This window comes from Pan troglodytes, chromosome 1 (assembly GCF_028858775.2).
Source record: "Pan troglodytes isolate AG18354 chromosome 1, NHGRI_mPanTro3-v2.0_pri, whole genome shotgun sequence".
NCBI lineage: Eukaryota > Metazoa > Chordata > Mammalia > Primates > Hominidae > Pan > Pan troglodytes.
In genome coordinates this window covers 107,174,132-107,200,422 of record NC_072398.2, presented here as the reverse complement: position 1 = coordinate 107,200,422, position 26,291 = coordinate 107,174,132, and the positions used below count along the sequence as shown (strand labels likewise).

General features: G+C 39.5%; 1 protein-coding gene across 9 annotated transcripts in view; it reads right to left on the bottom strand.

Annotated features, from left to right (window-relative positions):
• The window catches only part of LOC745383 (Krueppel-like factor 5), a 75,565-nt gene that overhangs the window by 19,416 nt on the left and 29,858 nt on the right, over positions 1 to 26,291 (bottom strand). For 4 of the 9 annotated variants that reach the window (XM_063815270.1, XM_063815274.1, XM_063815276.1 and 1 more), the window contains 3 exons: positions 23,392 to 23,714; positions 13,856 to 14,007; positions 3,845 to 10,739 (listed from right to left, as the gene is read on the bottom strand). In XM_063815270.1, the coding sequence (XP_063671340.1) occupies positions 7,280 to 8,653 (1,374 nt within the window). In that variant the 5' untranslated portion in view covers positions 8,654 to 10,739; positions 13,856 to 14,007; positions 23,392 to 23,714 and the 3' untranslated portion in view covers positions 3,845 to 7,279. The other 5 variants (XM_063815264.1, XM_063815278.1, XR_010158828.1 and 2 more) reach the window with 5 other exon arrangements.

The following is a 26,291-nucleotide window of genomic DNA, read 5'->3' as shown; positions in this document are numbered from 1 at the left end:
ATACCTAAACAGGTAATAAAATTGAACATGAGGGGCAAAATGTATTGAAGAGAGTCCAAAGACAAAAACAGTAATATATCTATATGAAGAAATGAGTTATAGCTATTTACCACTGTCAAACCCACCTGAAGTCAGTGTAGAAGGGATGCCACCAGTCAGAAAGGAATGGGTCATATTTTAAAGCATTAAAGCATGAATATCACCCAGACCATCATAGTAAACATGTATGTATCAAAGGACCAATGATACCATGTGTAAAGGGCTGAAGGTTATGTAGGCACAGTCCAGTGTCAACATTCCTAAAACTTAAGGATTATGCAAGCCAGCAAGTAAATGCACAAAAATCATTTGCCAATTTAAAGAGAAATTCTGTGTGTGAACCTCAGTAATTATTTTTCAAGTGCTATTTTCAAAATGGAGCTAACAACTCTGTCTACAGAATGTTTGACAATTATTAAATTATAATCTACAACCACACTCAACTCCTTGGCAGAAAAAGACATGTGAGGAAAGGGGTGAAATGGATGAGAGCAATATAGTCCTTAAAAACACCTGGACACCCTCCCATATAAGCTTCAGAAATCACAAGGATCAGGCATTCTTCGAGATCTAATCTCAAAACTTCATCAGGTGTTTATTATGTACTGTTAAGAAAAAAGCTTAATGACAAACTGAATCCTACATAGATGACTAGCTGCCTGATTGCTCTGCCCAGAGGGTCATAGGAAACATAGGGATCAAAGGGTGTATCCATGTTCATGGAAGCTGAACTCCAGTTTCACTGTCTTCTGCTTCCCTTAGGTACATTTTATTAAGTCTTCTGGGCTGAATTTGGAAATCCTTGATGTTGGAAGAAAAGCTGACCTATTTCCTTATGCTGGAGCTTTTCTGAGCTGATGTTCCTCCAAAATTACATTTTTAGACTAAAAGATAACTAACCAGCATCTTGATTTCAATCAGGAAACAATAAAATATGATGCTGTTTGGGTTATTTTCTTATCTTATTATTTGTTGGCTGGGTATTCACTTAAACCAGCCTGCCCTATATGTTAAATATCAACCTAAGTCTAAAATATTTTACCAGATGGCTTCTTAGTAAAACTCAATAAAAGTGAACAGAAGGAAAATCCAGAGCACAGGACCAGCCAAATAACCCAAATAGACTCAACCTAAGTCCTCTTCTTAGACTCATTATCACATTACAGTATCTCTTCACCAACACCAAACCCCTTCTGGGGTGACAGAGGGAGGCAAGAAAAGTTTGTGTTTTGTGTTATATTTATTTCCTTTGAAGTCATAAGCCACATATCATCTCCTTTTCAAAATCAAATACTCCTGACTTCCTCCATCATTCCTTTCTCTAATGTTCAGAGGGCTCTTCGTCTATCCCCATCTTCCCTAACCCCAGATAAACTTAAGCTTGTTCACTGTCTCAACTGTCACTCATAAAATATATAATACAGTAGAAAGAGTACTGTTTGGGCAGGAGATTTGAGTTCTAGGTCTAATCCTGCCACTTGCTAGTTTTGGGACCTACAACAAGTCTTAAACTATTCAAGGCTTCAGTGGCTTTATTACTGTAATAATGCATTTGGAAGGGTTGATATTGAGGATCTAAAATTTTCTAGCTACATTTTCTATAATTGTAGCACTATTGGCTAGCTCCTGAAATTAAGCAAAGATCTCAGGGTTGTCCTATGGCAAATACCTGAAAATGAAATTAATTTTTATGAGCACAGATAATTTTTTAAAAAGCTGATATATGCTAATTTTATTATTTAACAAAGTAAGAAGTCAAGAGATTGTTTCATTCTTGGCACGATTCGAGAAATGTGGGATTATGTATGTTAATTAAAATTTTATGTAAATACAAACACTCCAATCATCATAAGAGGAAAAAGAACAAAGAAAACCTAGTTCATATATCAAAAGAAAGAAAAAAGGCAGCCACAAAGAAGCAGAGACAGAGAGACAGAGAAAGCATAAAAAAAGATTAAAAAGGATGATATGAGTTAAAAAGCTTCTGCACAGCAAAGGATACAATCAACACAATGAAGAGACAACTCATAGAATGGGAGTAAATATTTGCAAACTACCTCCTCTAACAAGGGATTAATCACCAGAATATATAAGGATCTCAAACAACTCCATAGGAAAAAATCCAATAATCCAATCAAAAATGGGCAAAAGATTTTAATAGACATTTCTCAAAAGAAGACATACAAATAAATGGCAAACAGGCATATGAAAGGTGCTCAACATCATTGGTGATCAGAGATGCAAATCAAAACTGCAATGAGATATCAACCCACCTCAGTTAAAATGGCTTATATCCAAAGACAGGCAATAACAAACGCTGGCAATGATGTGGAGAAAAGGGAATCATCATATACTGTTGGTGGGAATGTAAATTAATACAACCACTATGTAGAACAGTTTGGAGGTTCCTCAAAAAACTAAAAATTGAGCTATCATACAATCCAGCAATTCCACTGTTGGTTACATAACCAAAAGAAAGGAAATCAGTACATTGAAGAGATATCTGCATTCCTGTTTTTTATAGCACTGTTTACAATAGCTAGAATTTGGAAGCCACCTAAGTGTCCATCAGCAGATGAACGGGTGAAGAAAATGTGGTACTTATACAAAATGGAGTACTATTCACCCATAAAAAAGAATGAGATCCAGTCATTTCCAACAACATGGGTGGAACTTGAAGTCATTATGCTAAGTGAAATAAGCCAGGCACAGAAAGACAAACAGTGCATGTTCTCACTTTTTTGTGGGATCTAAAAATCAAATCAGTTGAAGTCATGGACATAGAAAGTAGAAGAATGCTTACTAGAGGTTGGGAAATATAGTTGGGGGTTGGGAGGCTGGTGGAGATGTGTAATGGGTACAAAAAAATATAGAAAGAATAAATATGACCTATTATTTGATAGTACAATAGGGTAACTGTAGTCAATAATAATTTAGTTGTATATTTTTTAATAACTTAAAGAATGTAATTGGATTGCTTGAAACCCAAAGGATCAGTGCCTGAGGCGATGGATACCCCATTCCCCTTGATGTGCATATTTCACATTGCATGCTGTATCAAAACACCTCATGTACCCCATAAATATATATACCTACTATGTACCCACAAAAATTTGTTTTAATAATTTAAAAAACTCTTTTAAGATTAAAAAATAAAAGCAAACATATTAGTTATGAAAATGAATATAAATATATTAAAGTTATTTATTAAAAGATCAAGGTTCTTAAACTAGGTTAGAAAAAACTCCAGCTATATACTGGATTTAAAAATATATGTATAAATTAAAAGTGAAAAGATTAGCAAAGATCTACCAGGTTTATGTGAATAAAAATATAGTAAAAAGGCTTCGGTAAATAAAAAGGCAAAGTGTAGGCAAAATTCACTAGATAAAACAAGGAATGTAAATTTAGAATGCCAAAAAAGTTAGACTTCACAATAAAAGTATAAGAGGTAGAAACCATTATGTACTTAGAAACTAGTATTAAACTACATAGCTCTTCAATGTACTGGCAGAAATAGGTATATACACAATTGGAGTCTTCAAACAGTGTTTTCATTCCTTGATAAATCAAGTAGGACTAAAATAAAACAGATTTAGTTAATGATTTTTAGTCTAATTGTTGTAATTTAATTTTTACACTTACATGAGTACATATACTTTTCAAACATCTCTGGAGTATTTTTGGAAGTTAATGGTGTAATAGAACAAAATTATAATTTTTATAAAATCCCATAAAGGAAAAGTACACAGCCCACATTCTAAATGTTTATTCTAAAATAAACTAGAAAATAGTACCAAGAATTTAAAATAGGAAAGTGTTTATTTGTAAATTAGAAAACATATACATAAATAACTATTGGACTAAAGAAAAGAAGAATTATGATTACGATTATTCAAAATAATAATGATTAGAAGATTACATATCAAATCTTACAAGATAGAACTAAAACTATCAGTAGGAAAAGCAGATTTATGTGCTTGCTTTATTAGAGCATGAGTAACATAAAATAATTAAGCTGAATTAAATTTAAGAAGTTAAAAGATGAAGTTAGCTTTTGAAGCCAAAAAAAACCCAGCAAAAATAAAAGCAAAGATTAATGAAAGCAAACACTAAAAATTATAGTGTTCTGGCAAATTCTGGAAAGTCCAGAAAAAGAGAGAGCCACAGAAAGAGAGAGAGAGAGTTCACAAAAACAAATAAATGAGAAATGAGTTATAACTATAGATATGAGAGACTCTTAAATGATAAGACAATTTTATATGCAGTTAAATTTTTTTAATTCACTTATGTTCTGAGAAAATATAAATAGCTAAGATTAACTTGATAAGTAGTAAATCTGGATAGGCTTTTGTCAATAGAAAAAAAGTTGAAAAAATAATTAATTCCAATAAAGTTTCTAAGTGAAAACCATTTTACTAGTCTTTGCAATTTTTTTTTTTTTTTTAAACAGGGTCTCACTTTGTTATGCAGGCTGGAGTGCAGTGGCATTATCTCGGCTCACTGCAAACTCTGCCTCCCGGGTTCAAGTGATCTCCTTCGTCAGTCTCCCGGGTAGCTGGGATTACAGGCACGCACCAGCATGCTCAGCTAATTTTTGTAGTTTTAGTAGACACAGGGTTTCACCGTGTAGCCCAGGCTGGTCTTGAACTCCTGGACTCAAGCCATCAGCCCTCAAGTGATCCTCCCACCTCCACCTCCCAAAGTGCTGGGATTACAAGTGTGAGCCACCACGCTCAGTCTAAGTCTTTGCAAATTTTAAAGGAATAGTTTGCACATTGTATATACTGTTTCAGTACAGGAAGAGATGGAAAACTTACAAATTCCTTGTAGCATTAGCATAACCATAATAATCTAATGAAGATAGTGTGGAAGAAAAAAATTACAAACCAATACTACTTATGAAGGTTGATGTAAATTCATAAGTAAATTTCTAGAAAACTGAATGTGTTACTTAAACAATAAGAACTGGCTGGATATGGTGGCTCATGCCCATAATCCCAGCATTTTGGCAGGCAGAAGTAGGAGGATCACTTGAGGCCAAGAGTTCGAAACCAACCTCGTCAACATAGCAAGACCCTATCTCTACAAAAATAATTTTTTAAAAATTAGCGAGGCATGGTGGTGCATGCCTGTAGTCCCAGCTGCTCTGGAGGCTGAGGTAGCTGGATCACTTAAGCCCAGAAGTTTGAGACTGCAGTGAGCCATGACCATGCCACTGCACTCCAGTCTGGGCAGCAGAATGAGACCCTGTCTCCAAAAAACAAACAACTGTAAAGGGTCTGACATCTTACCCTACTTGCAAGCTAACAAGTTAGCCTGCCAGTTTCATGTGGCAGAAGAAATGAGACTTTACGGTCAGAGACAAAGGATTTTGTTGCTCTTGGCATACACAGGAAACAGCATAAGCATCAGTATGTTCATCACTGCTCCTGACCCCTCGCCCACCCGTTCTCAGGTGGGCCATGTGATATGGGCCCAGGTGGACACCTGCACATTCAGTGGATTGCATTACAGGAGAGGAAGCCTGAGTTCAGGAAACTCAGATCTTTTATTTTTTATTTTTTATTTATTTTTATTTTTTTTTCTTTTAGGCACTTTTTATTTTCCAAAAAAAAATTGTCGTTAATATATAAACATCTCATTCTCTCAAAAAATTCTACAACTATACAGCTGTTTGCTCCATTATTTGCATAGGAAATGACCACAATACAAAAATAAGAGGGAAAAAGAAGCAAAACAGCAACCGATTTATGCTTTTCATGTAGGTGTGTTTCCACATATAAACATTTTGAAGCCTCTTACAAAATTATTTACATCGTTTGTCATCTATTTACATCTTTTAAGAGCAACTTTTCTAACAAACAAAACTATAATTTATCAAGTTATGAAAATTGTCTTCTAAAAAAACTTACTATATTACCACAAAATAAATAAAGATAATATTTTAAAAACAAAATTAAATTTTCATTTCAATTAAGACCCCTTTTGGCATTTTGCTTATTTATTCTGCCCTTTGGTTAACAGCATCAGCATCACATTACTATTTTATATTGCATATATGTAGCACTTGCTTCCTTAAGTTTTCAACATATCATTTATATTTAAAGGCAGACAGAGTCAGTATTAATAGATTAACTAAACTGCACTGTAATTGAGATAAAATTACTGTGCCTCACTGTGTATTACATGCAAAATCCACATAAATTGTCATTTAACCAACAGTACTGCACGAGCGAACATCTCGATATATGAAAACTGCATCATCAATTCAACGTTTCGGTACTTGAAACTGCATCATAAATGCAACATTGTCATATGTGAAAACGACATCCTAAGTCCTTCTTTTTAAAAATGACATTGCGTTTAGCTTATTGTAAGAGGTTGAACTTTTGTATTTTGTAACTATCTTTAAGCTCTTCAGTTTATAATTCATATAAAATGCCTTTTGTATTTAAAATAATCCTATTTTATTCAGTGCATGAAATTTGCTTTTTTAAAGTTCATTTGAATGATTATTCCTTCCCTCTAAAGAAATGATTTTGGTAATGTTGAGAGGTCCCTTACCACAAATCCTAACTGTAAGTGTATTCATGGTTATTTTCAAAAGAATTATGACTCTTCCCCAAAAGAATCCTAAAAAACTTGTAATAAACCTATAAAGCTGATTTGCATATTTACAAAATTTTGAATAGCAAATATAGGCAACTCATATATGTACATAATTTTTAAAAACCCACACATTTGTTCAATGGCTATTTGTGAATTGCCAGGTACACTGTATCTCTAAGGAATTACCTACTATTGAAAAAAACTTCTCAATGCCAAGTAAAATCTTGACATACAATCCATTCTTCTTCTGGTGCCTGCCAACTGATTTGTTTACTGAACACTGTCACATTAAATGATGGTGCCTAGGTAAAAACGCTGCACACACTCCCCTCCACCCCCACCCCTTACCCATGTTGAGATGTGGCTGCCTGTCATGAGATGAGATCTGCTTGAGTAAAGCCATATACATTACAGCAAGCATTCCAGATTCTTAAAATGACCAAACACTTTGGTATTAATACAATGTATTCCCTGTTTTCTCAAATATACAAAATATACATTTCCAGTTTTAGTTGTGGTTTTCTTGTTTTTTGTTGTTGTTGTTGTTGTTGTTGTTTTTACACAGGAATAGTTAGGTCTGTCATTTGAGGGAGCCCAGGGGACCTGGAACGGGTCACACGGGCAGTGCTCAGTTCTGGTGCCTCTTCATATGCAGGGCCAGGTGGTCAGAGCGCGAGAAGCTGCGGTTGCACACCCCGCACTGGAAGGGCTTGGCGCCTGTGTGCTTCCGGTAGTGGCGGGTCAGCTCATCCGATCGCGCGAACCTCCAGTCGCAGCCTTCCCAGGTACACTTGTATGGCTTTTCACCAGTGTGAGTCCTCAGGTGAGCTTTTAAATGAGAAGACTTGGTATAAACTTTTGTGCAACCAGGGTAATCGCAGTAGTGGATGCGTCGTTTCTCCAAATCGGGGTTACTCCTTCTATTGTATCTGACAGGTTGGATGTTTTGTGAGTTAACTGGCAGGGTGGTGGGTAAATTTGGATTGTGAATTGCCAGTTTAGAAGCAATTGTAGCAGCATAGGATGGAGGTGGGGTTAAATTCTGGAGCATCTCTGCTTGTCTATCTGGACTTCCAGGCTCTGAGCTTGGTGGTGACGGGGGAAAGTAAGTGGCCTGTTGTGGAAGAAACTGACTTGGCATTGTGTATGTGCAAGGGGGCATGCCCTGGAATTGTTTCACTGCAGTCTGCGGAACAGCAGAGGTGTGTGTGTTAAGGCCTGCCATGGCAGCTGACATAGAAACATTAAGAGTGTCCATTGCTGCTGTCTGATTTGTAGAACTGGGCATATCTAGATCCGGTGTATTCAGTAGCTGGTACAGGTGGCCCTGCTGGGTAGGGACAGAAAGATGAAGATCTGGTGTAGGAAGTTCTTGTTTGATGAAAATATTGTTCACCTCTGGAGCTGCCGTCTGGTGTGAGCTGAATATACTGGTGAACTCAGGGAGGGCCTGGGTCGGGGCCGGAGGAGGGGCAGTTGTTTCACTCTGGTGGCTGAAAATGGCAACAGGTTCTGTCTTGATGTGTGTTACGCACGGTCTCTGGGATTTGTAGAGGCCAGTTCTCAGGTGAGTGATGTCAGGGAGGAAGACGTTCATGTTGATACTGTAAGGTAACCCTTCAGTGTCAGTGAAGAACTGGTCTATGACTGAGGCACTGTCTCGTCTATACTTTTTACGCTCTGGAATTATAGGAACTGGAGGAAGCTGAGGTGTCAGATACTTCTCCATTTCACATCTTGTCTGGACCAGCTCCTCTGGAGGCAGCCGCGGGCCGGTGGCGGGCGGCTGGGCCGGCTGCGGGGCCTGCGCGGGCGCGGGCTGCGCCTGTGGGCGGTGGTGCGCGTGCTTCAGCTCCTCGCCGGGGAAGAGCGCCGCGTCGCGGGCCGGATTCGCGGCGCCCAGCACCGGCTTGAGCTGCGCGAACACGGGCTCGTCCTGCGGCGCCGGCGGCTGGGGCACGGGTCCCAGGCGGGCGCTCATGCTCAGCACCCTCGTAGCCATGGGCACTCGGGGGCGCAGCTCCAGGCGCGGGTCGGGCGCACTTTCCACCTCGCCCACGCTGGCTTGGGCCGGCGAGCTCAGCGCGGGGCTGCCGGCGGAGGAGGGGAGGTTTCGGGTGGACTCCTCAGACAGCGGCAGGCAGTTTTCGAAGGCGCGCACGAAAAGCAAAACTCTTCCGCTCTTCCACACGTAAACGCCAACGTCCTCCGGGCGGCCACTTTCTCCCGCCCCGCCCCACCGTGCTCTCAGGCTCTCCGGAGCCCGCTCCCGCCTCCGCCGACCTCCGCGAGAGAACTGCGAGCGCACGTACCTGCCCCGCGACTCGAAACTCAGCTCTTTTAAAATGGGCAATAAACATGTGCCCGCTGCCCATTGCTCCAGAGGGAGACTTTATGACACTGGATCAGTAAGAATGTTTGTTTGTTGCACCAGGGAGAGACACTATATTTTTAAGTCTGTAGGCAAACCTACCCTTCATTATGGAGGAAAAGCCTCTATCCTTGAAAACATACTCCCAAAGAGCAGTCAGTGCCTGTGCTCACAAGGAGTACAGAAATGTGAGAGACCCATGGAGAATTGTCTCCCGACACATCATTAAATATTATTCTTAAAATGCAAGGATGGTTTAATGTTTGAAAATATAATAAGACAAAGAAAAATAATATAATAAAATTCAACATCTAGTGCTGGTTGTTAAAGAGAAAACATTTTTTACAAATAGACATATTATTTACTTAAATATCTATTCTAAAGCAACAAGAACTGTCATGTTTTACAGTGAAACCCTGTAGGCATTTCCATTAAAATTTAAACAAAATAAGGATGTCCATTATAATTGTTATTTAACACTATTCTGGGAGTTCCAGTCAATAAAATAAAAAAGAAACATATGTAAAAATTGTAAGCAATGAAAGCCATTATTCTAAATGATATATTTATGCACAGACAACTCAGGAGGATTAAAGGAAAAACTTTAAAATTAATGAGGTCAATAAAGAAACTACAAACTAAATAAAAATACTTTTTAAAAATTGTCCACATTGTCCATATGCCAACAATAACCAGTTGTTTTAAACAATGTGAAATCATAATAACTATTTATATAAGAATCTATTCCCAATAGCCTCCAAACATATAAAATAACAGAAATAACCTGAACAAGAAAGAATGCCACATTCATGAGGACAAATTCAGTACCTGAGACATGCAAGAGAAAATATTTAAGAAGAAATAAATTACAGGTTCCTAGATGGAAAAAAGGAATTCTGTAAAGATATTAAATACTTCCAAACTGAGTTGCAGATGAAACTAGATTCTAACTACATTCCCACTAAGATTTTAGGACAGAGATTTGATAAAATAATTTTTAAATGTATGTGGAAGAATATCACATGATGATAACAAGTTTCTAAAAATAAAGAGTACTAAGGTGGGACTCATCCTTCTAAATATTAAAATATTCCATAAAGCTACAGTAAAAACTTCAACAAACAAAAACAGAGTGAAATTACAGAAAAATTAGTAGGTAGTGCAATGGAGAAAAACAGAAACCAGAAACAGGTTTGGAAACCAGTGGAGAAAGGATGGTGTTGAGTCAACTGTTTGTTTTTTCTTCAAACAAAACAAAAAACTTAGAACGGTTCTCTTATATCAAATAATTTCTGGATGTCAAAAGTTATACTTTTAAAATAAAACCATAGAATCTAAAGGAAAATATAGGTGAAAATCTATTTATTGGGTTGGAAAGACTTCCTAAACACAAAATCAAGATGGAATAAGTCACGAAGGAAAATAAGAATAGATTTAACTGCATAAAAATAAAAATCTGTATATCCCAAAAGTCATTATAATGATATTCAATAACTACAATAAAATATTATTTAAAAAATAACAGACATATTCAACTATAGAAAACAACATCAGGTAGAGTTTACAAGTCAAGCTACAATTGATGTGCAAAAAAGTTCGTGTGTTATTTATGATGTAGAATAGATGAAGGGCGATAGACTGAAGTGGCTAGGAGCATGGGAGCAAATCCCAGCTCCCTTACTTGTGAGGGGCTTTCATCATGCCTCAGTTCCATCATCTGTAAAATGATAACAATAATACTATGACCTCACAGGGTTGTTGGGGGAATTATATGAGAAAATGCAGCTTGACCCAGAATAAATACTAAATAAATGTTAGCAATAGTAACATTAGTTGAGGTATAGGGCTATAACTATTAATCGTTACATTTTTTTTCTCTTGACTCACTATCTCCCCTCATCTAAATTAGGAGCAAGTTGAGAAACAAATGCAGGAATCCAGCTGATGAACATCTATCTATAATCCTAAAGGTTGGCCGGGCGTGGTGGCTCACGCCTGTGATCCTAGCACTTTGGGAGGCCGAGGCGGGTGGATCACCTGAGGTCCAGAGTTCGAGACCAGCCTGACCAACATGGAGAAACCCCGCCTCTACTAAAAATACAAAATTAGCTGGGCGTGGTGGCGTATGCCTGTAATCCCAGCTGCTCCGGAGGCTGAGGCAGGAGAATGGCTTGAGCCTGGGAGTTAGAGGTTGCGGTGAGCCGAGATCGCGCCATTGCACTCCACCCTGGGCAACAAGAGTAAGACTCCGTCTCAAAAAAAAAAAAAAAAAAGAAAAAAAATAAATCCTAAAGGTTGACTAAACTGCATTAGAGAAGCAGCTCAACCTGTGGCTACAAGCCTACCACTTTTCCTTCAGAATTAAACACTTCCATCCCCAACTGCATGTCTGCCCTCTGCAGGAGCAAGAACATGCCAGAATAAGTGAGTCTTGTCAGACAGAGAAGCTGACCACATAGTGGGGCCCAACCAGCCATTCCAAGGAGATGAAACACAAAGCCTCAGGGCGTCGCAGAATTGCTGTGGAGAGTGACTGAACTGACACCTCTTCCATCTCAGCAGCCAGAGGAGTCACTCTGCCTTTGGAAAGAAGGAAGGAGGGGATTGAGAGAGGTGACAAACGAGGGTTCCATTTACATGTCTCCTCCTTGGTCATTGAAGAAGAGCCCCTCCCTCACAAGGAAAACATGACGTGAGAGGGCTGAATATTCCCTCTCATTATCTGGAAAAAGTTTAATATGAAGCATTTATAAAGGAATATTTTACAGCCATTCAAAATTATGTTTTTTTGAAAGAATGTTTATTTTTTTGCCTCAGGCTCCCAAGAAGCTGGGATTACAGGTGCGTGCCACCATTCACAACTAATTTTTGCATTTTTAATAGATACGAAGTTTCTCCATGTTTGCCAGGTTGGTCTCAAACACCTCACCTCAAGTGATCCTCCTGCCTTGGCCTCCCAAAGTGCTGGGATTACAGGCATGAACCATTGCGTCCAGTGAAAAATGTCTCAACATTAGACAATTGTTACAATATAATATGGAGCAATTGAAGGGACTATTGTACCATCTCTACCATATTGGCAGAGAAACATTTTGAAAGAAGTACACTAAAATATTAAAACTTGATTACCTTTTGGCAGTAGACTTATGGGTGATTATAATTTTGTATAGTTTTCTGTATTTTTGAAATCTTTCACAGTTTTTGTTACTTTGATATTTAGAAATAAAGAAATATGACGAGCTAGTAGCTTCTTAAGACACTTTCGATCCCTCAAACTAACAAGGCATTAATTTAAAAGGACTTAAAGTGCATGATTTACTTCTTGGCAACAGGTTTTTAGAAATGTGTCTGGAAGAAGAGGTTTTTTCTCCTCTTTGTTTCTATATCCATATCAGTATATTTTTATAAGCATGCATTACTTTTGAAAATAAAATATAAGCTATTAAAATTTGCATTTTAAAAAGTATTTAAAATATAAACTTTTATATCAAGAAATAAGAGAAACAAAGCAAAGTCAAATATACATACACATAAAAACTTCAAAATTTATGGCTGAGTTTAGATATACCACAATCCACCTAGAAGATAGGTATTTATACCAGGGCTCTATTTCTGTGTGATTCAAGGGCATCAAAAGGGCATTATAAATATTAATAAAAACCTCGAAAGCTAAACCACATTTTTATGGAGTTAGGAGCACAAACTGAAAGAATTAATTTGAGAAGGAGACGGTGGTATTTTTCTATGGTTGTTTTGTTTTGCTTTTACTGAGAAATCCAGTAGTTCCAATTCTGTCACAAAAAGGAAAATTGTATAGCTTGTTGTTTTGAAAATGGGTGATGTGGCCGGGTGCGGTGGCTCACGCCTTGTAATCCCAGCACTTTGGGAGGCCGAGGCGGGCAGATCACGAGATCAGGAGATGGAGACCATCCTGGCTAACATGGTGAAACCCCGTCTCCACTAAAAATACAAAAAATTAGCCGGGCGTGGTGGCGGGCGCCCATAGTCCCAGCTACTCAGGAGGCTGAGGCAGGAGAATGGCGTGAACCCGGGAGGCGGAGCTTGCAGTGGGCCGAGATTGCGCCACTGCACTCCAGCCTGGGCGACAGAGCCAGACTCTGTCTCAAAAAAAAAAGAAAAGAAAAGAAAAGAAAAGAAAATGGGTGATGCTTGGGCCAGATGCGGTGGCTCACGCCTGTAATCCCAGCACTTTGGGAGGCCAAGGCAGGCAGATCACGAGGTCAGGAGCTGGAGACCAGCCTGGCCAACATAGTGAAACCCCGTCTCCACTAAAAATACAATAAATTAGCCAGGCGTGGTGGCGGGTGCCTGTAATCCCAGCTACTCGGGAGGCTGAGGCAGGAGAATTGCCTGAACCTGGGAGGCAGAGGTTGCAGTGAGCCAAGATTGTGACATTGCACTCCAACCCGGGCAATAGTGAGAGACTCTGTCTCAAAAAAAAAAAAGAAAAAAGAAAGAAAAGAAAACGGCCAATGCATGATTGTGTCAGGCCACACACAAACATGCAGAGGATCAAGAATATTGTTTTCAGCACAGAATTTATATCTAAATGTCTAGTTGCTGATCTAGTCCTTAGGCCCTCCAGGAGTTAGGTCATCAATTAGGTGGCAATGTATGTTTGTACATACGTGTTTTCTAAAATCTGACTCCCATAGCTGAAGAATATAAAGGGAAAAACGTAACTGTGTAACTGGTCTCTTGAAAATAAAAACCAAATTGAATGAATGGAAAGGATGGGCATTTCTAAGATGAGGCTGCTGGATGATGAATCCACGGGGACAATGATTAGAGGGGACAACTCAGCAATCCTACCTTCCAGCCAGACTGCATTCCCTGTATAGGCCTGAGAGCTGCTGCATTAAACTTCAATCATAACGGGGCTGTGTTCCATTTACATAGCACATTTCATCCCGAGAATTTGGAGGACTTTGTAGACGTTATCACATTTATCTTCACATCACCCGCTGAAAAGCATGTTGGAGCAAGTGTTATCTTCCTTTCACAGGCTGGGAAACAAAGGCACGTAAACAGTTCCTCCATGTTCTCTGATGAGCCAGAGAGGTAAAGAAGAGACAGTTGCATGTTTTTGTCACTGCGAAGGAGCCAGGCCAGCACACATTCAGGGTTGAACTTTGCCTTCCATTTCAGGAGGAATCCCATTGATGATTAGATAAAGCATCAGTATCAGCAGGTAGAGTTAGCAAATGGAAAGATGTGTAAAGGGCTCAGGAAAAGTCCATTGAACAGCATGGAGAGGGGGTTTCCTTGACTACTTAGATGCCTGAAATTCTACTAACAGAGTTCTTCCTTTAAATTAAGGCACTGCAATTGGAAAAGTCTAGTGTAAAGTATGAATAGCGCTAGAGGCATACTACCTTTCATCACTTTCAGCTATAGCATTGCAATATTGTTTAATTTGTTATATTTTGTATCTAATTATATTGCTGGTTAAATCCTGAGTCTCAATGGAATGTGACACAGGACAAATAGATTTGATAGAAGGAAGTATTAGGATATGTTCTAAAGGCTTAAATCATTTTCAAAAAAGCTACACATTAATTAATTTGATTAACTAACTAGAAAAATATGCCCACACTGATTCGGATGGAAACATAAGTGATGGTGCTGATTCAAGTCCTGCTGGCCACTCACCAGCTACATGTCCTCATGCACGTCGGCCTCCCAAAGCTCTCTTTCTCTCCTGTTCTGGGAGGACAATCGTGCAGTATGTTGGTGGAGATTCCTTCAAGGACAAATCATGACACAAGGATTGAGAACACGCTTGGGCAGAAATCCCAGAGAGCAATGAGAGGGAATTGGTAAGTGAGACAGGAGGGACAGGAGACAAACCAATAAAGTGGCTGCCATGAGGTTACCACTAGGCCACTGCTGTCAATCTTTTTGAAGACCCTCTGGGAGACCTGGGAAACTACCCCAGAATTGTCCCACCATGGGGAATAGGAAGTCAAGAAATTTTCCCAGAAATTCCTACCCCTCAAAGGTTGAGGATCACTCCTGGACTGAGCACCTCTAGCTTAGCCCTCAATTTACCATCTTCTCAGGAGGCGAGGGCACCCTCTCAGGCAAAGGGACACAGCTGTCATGCCATCTGGCCTGCATGAGACCTCCTGGAGTAGGCAAGGAGACAGAGAGGGCACCAAAGGTATTCACTGCATGTATAGCCACTTCTTATAGCTGTTGAGCTCACACAGTGATGGAGAAAAATATGAATACAATGTGCAACATAATGTTAGGCACATAATGAAGGGCCAATAAATGGTAATTGTGGTGGTGAATGTTGCTATATTTTTTAAAATCAAGGCAGGCCTAGGTTTAGTGTCATAGCGAAGGAGCCAGGCACCATAGCCAGAAGCCCCTGGGTGGGTCTGGGAAGTCCTAGGAATTGGGAAAGGTGAAAATAGTACAGGTATGGGGCTGTAAAAGGCAAACTTCATGTCCTGCAGTGTTCTGCCTGTGGCTGGTCCTGAGGAGCATTGGTGGGTCAGTTTGGCCAGACCTCCAAAGAGAACCACAGGAAAAAAAGAAGGCTAGAGGTCCTCATGACCCACCTCCCAAGATACAAGCAGACACTTGAAGTGGAAAATCCCAGCCGCTCTGTAGGACAAGAACTACGTGGCCAAAAAGGGAAGCTGCAATAAATAGTTCTGGTTTAACCTGGGATGCATCACAGCTTCTCCAAAGTTTTGCTTTGACTTTAGGCCCAATTCAACCAACATGAAACACCCACAAATTAACTCCCAGGAAAAACATGGCTCTTTGAGAAGAGAACTGACACTTAGTAAGCAGCTGAGCCTGTCAGTCCAGGTTGCAGGATGGAGCGAGTGAGCTGTCGGCGGGCACAGTGGCTTGCACTAGCTGAATTCATTACTATTCCCTTTGTGCAGCCTTGTGCTTTGACCACCCGCATATATGGAATAGGACTTACAAAAGAAAACTGTTTTGTTTGGCAGGTGGGAAATCATTTCAATTGAGATATTTTTTCTGTTTAATCAAGGAAATGTAAAGATGCTTTGATTTTCCACAAAGAAAGAGTTGTTATCCCTATTTGAATTTATGTTGCTTCAAAAACAAACATCTTACTTTTAGTATCAGAAGCAGACCATTCTGTTCCTTAGGGAAGCGACATTCTTTAGTAGACTGGTGGGAGACTTGTAGAATATTAAAAGAATAAGACAAATTCCAGAATAAATAACAGGGAAAATTTATTTTCTGAACTCTAATAACTATGATCTGTTCCTACAGTAGAATGGGCATTCAATAACTGGAACATGAAGGATTGGCCTACAGGGAAAGCCCAGGGTGGTCTGGGACCTCCCTGAACCTCCAGCAGATCTCATGAGACTGTCTTTAATTATCCTTTTCTCTCTCTCTCTCTCTCTCAGGCCTACAATGAACACTGTGTGGGGAAAAGAAAGAGAGATCAGACTGTTACTGTGTCTATGTAGAAAGAAGTAGACATAAGAGACTCCATTTTGTTCTGTACTAAGAAAAATTCTTCTGCCTTGAGATGCTGTTAATCTGTAACCCTGGCCCCAACCCTGTGCTCGCAGAGACATGTGCTGTGTTGACTCCAGGTTTAATGGATTTAGGGCTATGCAGGATGTGCTTTGTTAAAAAAGTGTTGAAGGCAGTATGCTTGTTAAAAGTCATCACTATTCTCTAATCTCAAGTACCCAGGGACACAATACACTGCAGAAGGCTGCAGGGACCTCTGCCTACGAAAGCCAGGTATTGTCCAAGGTTTCTCCCCATGTGATAGCCTGAGATATGGCCTCGTGGGAAGGGAAAGACCTGACCGTCCCCCAGCCCGACACCCGTAAAGGGTCTGTGCTGAGGAGGATTAGTGAAAAAGGAAGGCCTCTTTGCAGTTGAGATAAGAGGAAGGCATCTGTCTCCTGCTGTCCCTGGGCTGACCCTCTCCCCACTATTGCCCTATTGTCCTGCCACATCCTCCTCTCCGAGATGGTAGAGATAATGATCAATAAATACTGAGGGAACTCAGAGACCAGTGCCTGCCGGTCCTCCGTAAACTGTAAGCTGAGTGCCTCCGTAAGCTGAGCGCCAGTCCCCTAGGCCCACTTTTCTTTCTCTATTCTTTGTCTCTGTGTCTCTTTCTCTTCTCAGTCTCTCATCCTACTTGATGAGAAACACCCACAGGTGTGGAGGGGCAGGCCATCCCTTCACTGGACAGAACCAATGTACTTCTTACATATACTGATTGATTGATGTCACATGTCTCCCTAAAATGTAGAAAACCAAGCTGTGCCCCAACCACCTCGTGTACATGTCATCAGGACTTCCTGAGGCTGTGTCACAGGTGCACATCCTCAATCTTGGCAAAATAAACTTTCTAAATTAACTGAGACTTGTCTCAAATTTTGGGGGTTCATAGTCCTAAAGTCATTATCTTATTTAATGGAAAAGCATTAGGGATGTTTCTACTAACATCAGAAGCAAGACATAAATATCTATTATCTCTGCTGCTGTTAGAGATATTAGCCAGTGCAATTAGATAAGAGAAATCAGTGAAAGGCATAAGAGTGACTAAATGAGTGGTAAAACTATATTTGCAGATGATATAATAATATATGTGGAAAATCCCAGAGAATCAATAATAAAACTAACTCAAACAATAAAATAATTTACTGAAGAAGACGGATATAAAATTAACATAAAAATCAATAGCCTTCATATAAACAAACAGGGGACATAATGGTAGAGAAAACACCATTTAAATAGCATCAAAATATATGTATTTATGAATAAATATAAGTATTTATGAATAAATTTAATGAGGTATGAAAACCTATGCATGGAAAATGTCAAAACACTCCTAACAGACAGTAATAAAAACTTGAATAAAAGGAAAGACATTCCCAGGTTCTTGGATAGAATTATAGCTTTATGAAAATACCACTTCCCCCTAAGTTAATTTATAAATGTAATACAATTCCATCAAAATATGAACAGGCTATTTTCTGGAGTTAGAGATTTTGATACTAAAGTTCATATAAAAAAAAAGATGGGTAGGAATGAGGTAGAAAAACACTGAAAAAGAAAAGCTGTAGTGATTAGGCTTACCAGAAATTAAAACATTTGATAAAGCCTGGATAATTAAAACAGAGTGGTACTGGAGCACAGAGAAATAAAGAAGCCAGTGGAAGAGAATAGTCCAGAATTAGACCAAAATACATATGGAAATTTAGTATATGACGAAAGTGGCATCTCAAATCACTAGGGTAAAACATACCATATAGCAGTATAAACTCCAAGTGGATTAGTGATGTAAATATAAAAACTAAAACCACATAGTATAGAAAATAAATGGCTACATTATTATTTAGCCTTGGTAAGGAAAAGCCTTTCTAACTATGATTTAAAATCCAGGGGCAATTTTTTAAAAGATTAATAAATTTGACTGCATTTTTTTGTGTGATGAAAACCACCATAAACAAAATCAAAGAACAACTAACATATTGAGAGAAAATATTTGTAACATACACTAGAGAAAAAGGGCTAATATTCCTTATACATTAAAAAACCTTAAAAATTGAAGGACAAAATCCTGAGATGAAAATGAGGAAAAGGCATAAACAAATAATTCATTTGAAAAAAAAAGGAAAAGTTTCAAAATGGCTTTTAAACATGCAGAAAATGCTTAAACTCACTGATAATTAAGGAAATCCCCTTCTCATTTATTGAATTGGCAAAAATAAAACAAATATGAGAATACATTCTGTTGATAAGGCTTGTTGGTGAAGCTATGGGGAAATGGGCACTTTCCCTGTTAGAAATGCAAACTGGTACAACACTTTTGGAGGGATATTAGGCAATATCTAACCAAAGTGCACATACATTTCCCTTTTCACCTAGCAATCCCACTTCTAGGGTATGTATCTCTGACAATACAAAAATGTATATGAATAAACTTGCAATTATCATTTATAATTGCAAAACACTGGAAACAACTTAAATGCCCATACACAGACGAGTGCTTGAATAAGCTGGAACAATAACATGGAGTACTATACAAACGTATAAAAGAGTGAGGAAAGTCTCTAGAGTGGATATGGGGTGCTTTCCATGACATATTAAGTAAGGGAAAAACAACAACAAAACCCAAACCCAAAAGATGTGATTTTGAGTTACGTGATTCCTTGTGTAAGAAATCAGATATAAGAAAACACACAGGTATCTGATCCTTTATGGGAAAAAAAAATCAAGAACAATAAACAGGATTTGAATAAACTCAAAGTATCTACCTCAAAACACTTATCAGCTACAAAGAGAAATACAATAACTGTATAGTTGTAACCACCCAATGGGTTCTTCCTGCCTGCTCCCCAGAGAGAGCCAATTTATCAAGACAGGGCAATTGCAATAGAGAAAGTTTTACACATATAGAACTGGCTAAACAGGAGACTAGAGTTTTATTATTACGCAAATCAACCGCCCTGAAAATTTGGAGACTATGGTTTTTTAAAGATAGTTTAGGAGAGGGGGGTGGCTAGGGAATGGGTGCTGCTGATTGATTGGGGGTGCAATCATAGGGGTGTGGAAAATGGTCTTCATGAGCTGCTAAGTCCACTTCTGGGTGGAGCCGCAGGACCAGTTTGTGGGTCTGGGTGGAGCCATCCATTTTCAGAAACGCAAAAATCTGAAAAGGCATCTCAAAAGGCCAATCTTAGGTTCTACAACAGTCATGTTATCTGCAGGAACAACTGGGAAGTTGCAAATCTTGTGACCTCTGGAATAATGGTTGGTAATTATTTATATCTACATGTTAACAGAATTCAGGTTCCTCTCATCCTCCTAACCTGGTGGTCTTTCATCAGCTTTACACAAAGGTGGTTTAGTTTTGAGGAACAGATACAATCTTTTAAACTATAAACTAAATTTCTCCCAAAGTTAACTTGGCGTAAGCCCAGAAACGAGTAAGGCATTTTGGAGGTTAAAAGCAAGATGGGGGTCGGTTAGATCAGATCCCTTTCACTGTCATAATTTTCTCACTGTTATAGTTTTTGCAAAGGTGGTTTCATAATGGAGAAAACAGCAGACACTAACCTAATGGAGTGCTCAAAATAAATAACACCATTAATAAGGCATATATCAGCATCATGAATCCCTTGGCATGATGTGCTGAAAAGGGATACAGTATCATTTCTGCGGTATTCTTGCCAAAATGGCATGACTTCACTCTAATCATGACAAAACATTAGACAAACCTAAAGTGAAGGACATTCTACCAAATTACTAATCAGTGTATTTATAGGTAGACAGGCATAAGCAGGGCAGGAGTGGGCTTTTCCCCCACCCACTAAAAATGTCAGGTGATGGTTTGGCAGTTATCACATTGCCTCTCTAAAAGTGATAAATTGGCAGCCAGCACCAGGGAGAGGCCTTTTCCTGATGGTCCACACCTGTTGCACTAAAGAGTGAACTGAGTATAGGTGCCAGGGAAACACAACGTCCTAGACATGCACATTAGGAGATAAAATGGCAGGGTATGACCTTCCAAGGGCACGCCATGAGAAAAGGGAAGAAAGCCTCTAATGGGCATGCATACAACTTCCTAAACACAGTGCACATGCTCATCTCCCAAGGGTAAGGAGGGCTCTGTGCATGAGGGCAGCCTACTTTAAGGGAAGAATCATGGGAAAGAGGCCAGCCTATAAAGTCTTAGGATCAAGGTTAAACACTACTCTTGACCTTCACATGCCCACTTGGGTCTCTTCCAAGCATACTTTCCTTTCTTTCCTGTTCTAAAGCCTTTTTAAATAAACTCCCACTCCTACTCTGAAAGTTGCCTTGATCTCTTTTTCTGCCTTATGCCCCTCAGTCAAATTCTTTCTTCTGAGGAGGCAAGAACTGAGGTTGCTGCAGACCTGTATGGATTTGCCACCAGTAACTCAGATACCTTCCACTGGTAACAATCAGTATCCTTCAAAGAGTGCCAAAGTTATGAAGGATAAGGAAAGACTAGGGAACTGTCACAGATTGGAGTCAACTAGGGAGAAATACAACTCAATACAATGCGGGGTCCCGGATAGGCTCCTGAGGCAGAAAAATGATATTTGGGTCTATGGCCATACCACCCTGAACGCACCCAATCTTGTCTGATCTTAGAAGCTAAGCAGGGTTAGGCCTGTTAGTACTTGGATGGGAGAAAAATGATATTTGCAGGAAAACTGGTAAAGATCAGATGAAGTCTGTAGCTTAGTTAATAATATTGTACCGATGGCAATTTCCTATTCTTGATAATTAAAATGATGAGAGAGATTCAACATAAGTGGAAGCAGGGTAAGGGATTAAAGGAACACTTTCTAGTGTTTTTGCAATTTCTTAAAGTCTAAAATTCATTCAAAATAAAATAATGCTTTAAAACCAAAAATAAATAAATAAAATGGGTCTCTTCTATTAAGGGTTTTCTAGAAACCTCCATCTTTCCACCACTCTCCTATAAAAGTTTTAAAACATTTTCAAAAGCCACTTATCACTATTCTTAAACTGCCAGTGATCAAAAGGGCAGCCTCGTGGGTTGCAAATTAGTGAAGAAGAGAAAGCTAGAAGGAAGAGGAAGTGGAGCATCTGAGGGAAAGATTTTTAAATGAACTTCTTTGTGTTGCTAAATTTATTCGTATCCTGGAATGGGCTACAACCATCACAAGGACATAAAAATCATCAGGTAAATTCAAGGACTTTTTAAAAATGCATCTAATCACCTCCTGTCCAAAACATTCAAGCTTAACCTTTCTCTTGAAAATGCAATCTGCTCTTTACACCCTGCCTGCATACCAGATTCTGAGACCTAGATTGCCACAGGAGCAGAACCATCACCTTGTCCTGATTCAATAGGTTCTTGTTGTTACATTATCAGCTTAAGATCCTGGGGTATGTGGAGATGTGCCTATTCATTACTGAAGGAGTTCATGCACAATTTATGTCCTTCACATAACTTTGTCCTTAAAGGCTATTTTCTGAATCCATTTCAGTTATGTTTTCCCAACAGCCGTGTTAGGAGGTGACTGTTGTTTTTGCATATTCAAAGTAAAAGAAATGAGACAAATATCTCAAAATGATTGAGGTGCTCACAATAAAAATGTAGTGGTAAAGATAGTACCAGATCTCATGTCTGTAGCTTCTGTGCCCTCTTTCATAGTCCAGAGGACTGAGCTACTCTAGCAAATGGGTATATGAGAAATGGTGACCACAGTTAATCCAGCTGACATGACACCAGCCATTACATTCAAGTGCAGTGATGTATTTTGCATTGCTCAGCTCTTTCTACTTTTCAAAGTCCTCTTCACGTATTTCATTGAATTTGATTCTCAAACCACATTGTAATGTAAGTAGAATAGCTATTTCCTTTTAGTAATCCTAACATCATGCCATTCAATATATAAATAAAGCCCCTTTATTAACATTACCTTATCTAGGTCCCACTAAAAGAAAAAATATAAAGTAGTAGTGTCCCCATTTTCTAGATAACTGAGGCTCAAAGATTGACTGGTCCAAAGACACCCAGGCAATGAAGGGGAAGATGGAATGTAAGAGCAAGTCTTTTTGACTCATTATCCAGTCATATTTCCCCCACTGTGCAATAGCTGCATAGCAAAATGAAGAAAAATTACAAGTTTCTGACTATGAGTCCAAAAATGAGTTAACATGTGATTTTATGCTAGAAGATAATCTAATGAGGTCACTCTGCTTAGCTGCTTAGCCACCGCTGTTATCCCAGTGGGACTGGGCAAGAATAGAACCAAGTCATGCAAGTAAGAGTAGCACCTGATTGGGCACTGGGCTTGGATTCAGGTTGTTATCTCTATGGATAGCTGTGGCTCACTGAGGAACCATTCCAAAGATGTTAGAAGAGCCGGATAGAACCTACATTAATTCATTGGTTAAAGCTCAGAAATAATCATGAGGTCTCTGAGACAGGAGACAATTAGACATAGGATGGCTCCTATTATACACAAAATTTCATTGAGTCAGCTCTCTCCGCTTTACTTCTTGCCCTAGTATATCTTAAATATGTGGTTTTCCCCTTGCCTAATCCAGGAGAGCTGGATTTCATAACTAACAAAACTTTAGACTTGTGCTTCACCTTTCAGCATGCTTCTGGGTTCCATGATGTCCCAGAGCCTGCGTGCTTATGATTAAAAAAAAAAAAAAAAGAAACTGAAGCGGGACCCCAGTCTGCAGGAGTGAGATGGGCATGGGAAGAATTACATTTTCTCTGGTTCCTGGGTATGCTGAAGATGACATCCAGGAGAAAACTTCTGGCCCCTCAAACTGCCCCATAGCTCAGCCTGCAGGCTGCGACTTACAGTGACATCAGCAACATGATGGATTCCATCGCCAGCAGTCTGGACTCCAGGAGGCACCCCAGGCATGGCTGATGTGCACAGGTAGGAGCATGTCCTCTGCGTGGCCTCTGCACTGGAAGAGCTTCAAGGCCTTTTCCTCCAGGGCTGAGGGGATTTGTGTTTCACCTCTGTTTGTTCTTGTGTACTTCTGTTTGGCGAAACTTTCAAGCACGCAGAGCAACATTCTGATAGATAGTGCAGAGAGGAACTGCGCAGCATCCTGGAGCCAAAGGTTACAAGGAAGAGACCAAAACCGGTAAAGTCACGGATGTTGTGGCCCGAACCTGTAAATCCAAACAATCTCACAGTTATGAAATGGAAAATTTGTGGGGAAAAACAAATGCTTTGGTTATTACAGTGTTACTACATTCATAAAATGTATTTCATTTGGGGGAGTTTACACAGGGGGTAATGAGATTTTTGCTTTATGCGTTATTTATAACTGCTTAATCCAGGTACTGTGGGTTTTTTTAATTCCTTCATTTTCACAGCTACAAAACACTTCAGTATTTCTAATTTATTTCTGCTTACAATACAGATGTTCTTAATTGTGTTTCTAACTATATTTCAACCGTTACGATCACGTTTGTTTGTGTCAGCGCACAAGCCGGGGTTGTATGTGCAATACACAATAGTAAGGCTTCAAGAAGCCTGTAAAAAGGCCTCTTGTGCTTTCATTATCAACAAATTAAAATATGCTGCATGGCACTATCTTTATCATCAGTGGTTTTAATCTTTGGATAATTCCCCTGCAGTTGGGTAGGCAGAGCGACAGCCCTCTCTCAGTGTAGAAAGACTGCATGCCTTAAAATGGCACTTTTCAAGATGACCATTTGGAAGCAACATTTGGAGAACATTTGGGTTACGTCCTCTAACTGAATTTCCAAGCTGTTGGTAACGGACTAAAGAAAATGTAGTCTGTACTGAATATTAAGGAAGCAAGAGTGTAAGAGCCTTGAAGGTCATGTGTAAATATTGACATTTTATTTTATTTAGTAACCAAATTGGGGCCCTTGCGTTGCTTATCTTGCCATAAAAACTCCTCACTCACTTTCACTGCCCTGCAGATTGTCAGGGAAAGATCTGATCTGAGCAGCTGTGGGTGCTCTTCCTGCCATTGCTAACAAGACTGAATTTTGTTTGTGCAAAATCTGAGTCAGAGGGCTGTTCCTCCCCTCTCATCTCCACCACGGACTGATGCACCTGATTAGATAACAGAAATTTGTGGGCTGAATGTTCATGTAGTGACATGAAAGCCAAGATGCAAAAACAGTCAGAGAAAACAGCCTCCCACTCACTCAGAGTCAAGTCAGGTGTCTAAAACCAAAGTTATCTGGGGAACCAATAACTGGCTAATTTGGCCAGAATACCCTTCTCTGTGTCCTCAGCAGCAGCATGAGGAAGAAATACCAGCATGTCCTCAGGCCCTGTACCCTTCTCAGAAACCAGGACTCTACCTGCAAAGCTTAATCAGGGCCATATTCTGAAGGTGAGATGCAGGCAATGGCCAGGTCTCTCCCCCAGCAGCAGTGGCTAGAATGCCCCACACACTTAACAACTTCCGGGACACATTTGACTGTTGACCTACAACAGCATTGCTTTCCTCTGCCAAAGCAAAGAGCTCTGCTCATGTAGAATAGGCTGGCAGTTTGGTAACTTGCCAGAGGCTCCTGTCTCCCTACAGTGAGGTCACCAGAATCGCTTCCCTCCTGAAACACAGTCGATTGAAATGAAGGTCCAGCAGAAATTAGGGGCCAGTGAGTTAAACATGGAGGCCACTTCTAATGGTCTTTAGCCTAAGAGGTTTTCTCCAAGTGAAAAGAAGAAAATTGAATATGGGAATAAAATGGTCTTTTAATGCTTCATAACTCAACTCTCTGACTTACCTCAAAAAGAGAGAAATAGTGTAAAAAGCCAACACTGTTTTCTGCCCTCTAAATTTGAGTTTTGAAAGGTGCTCCTCAAATATTAATGATCTGGTTTCTGTGCCCAAATAAATGTCATGATTTACACCTCATGCTTATGGTTGCAATCCTAATCACCCTTCCCTACGCCAGCTTTATAAGTCTTGCCCAGTTCCACTACTGAAATAGTGCACTTGGATTCAAACAACACTCAAAAACCTTGTTTTTTGTTTTGTTTCATTTTTAACTATTACTGAGTGGACAGGGTCAATCCCATTCAAAATTCCCGAGTAGACAAAATCTGTCTGTGGCCCTTCCCCTTACCCTCACCTTCTTGGCCGCCTCCCTCCATTCCCACTGATGAACTTCCAAGCTTCCTACAGCTCCACTAGTCCTTTTCAACCAATGGAAAACAAAGCAGTTTCCTACATTAGTGTATCTGCCTTCATAAAGTAGTTTAGTGTTTTGCACAAACCAAGAGAATGTTCATTTTAAAAGCAGGAAGGAAAGATTACAGATGGAATGTCAGACACCAGGGCACCTGGATAAAATATAATTTGGGGCAGGGGAGTATATTCTCATTGTCCCTAAAGTAGATGAACCAGTCAAGTCAGTACCCATAAGGTAGGCTTGATAAATCTCAGGACCAGGCACCTCCACCCCCAACAAACACACACACACCTTTCCACTGTAATGTTTTAGGCATAGTGTATTGTAGCTCTGCCTATCTACTCGGAACCTAATGTATTCACATGAAAGTAAACTAACAGAGTCTGGCTGTCCTGGTGATTCTCAAGACCCTATTGCCTCCTCACTTACCCAAAAGGAAAGGAGCAGTAGTTTTGTTTTTTTTGTTTTTTTTAATTCAAGAAATCAGTAAAAAAAAAAAAAATGTTAGTGTTTCTCCAAAACTTATAAGTTAGAGTGGCACAATTCATTTTTTTTATAAAGAATTTG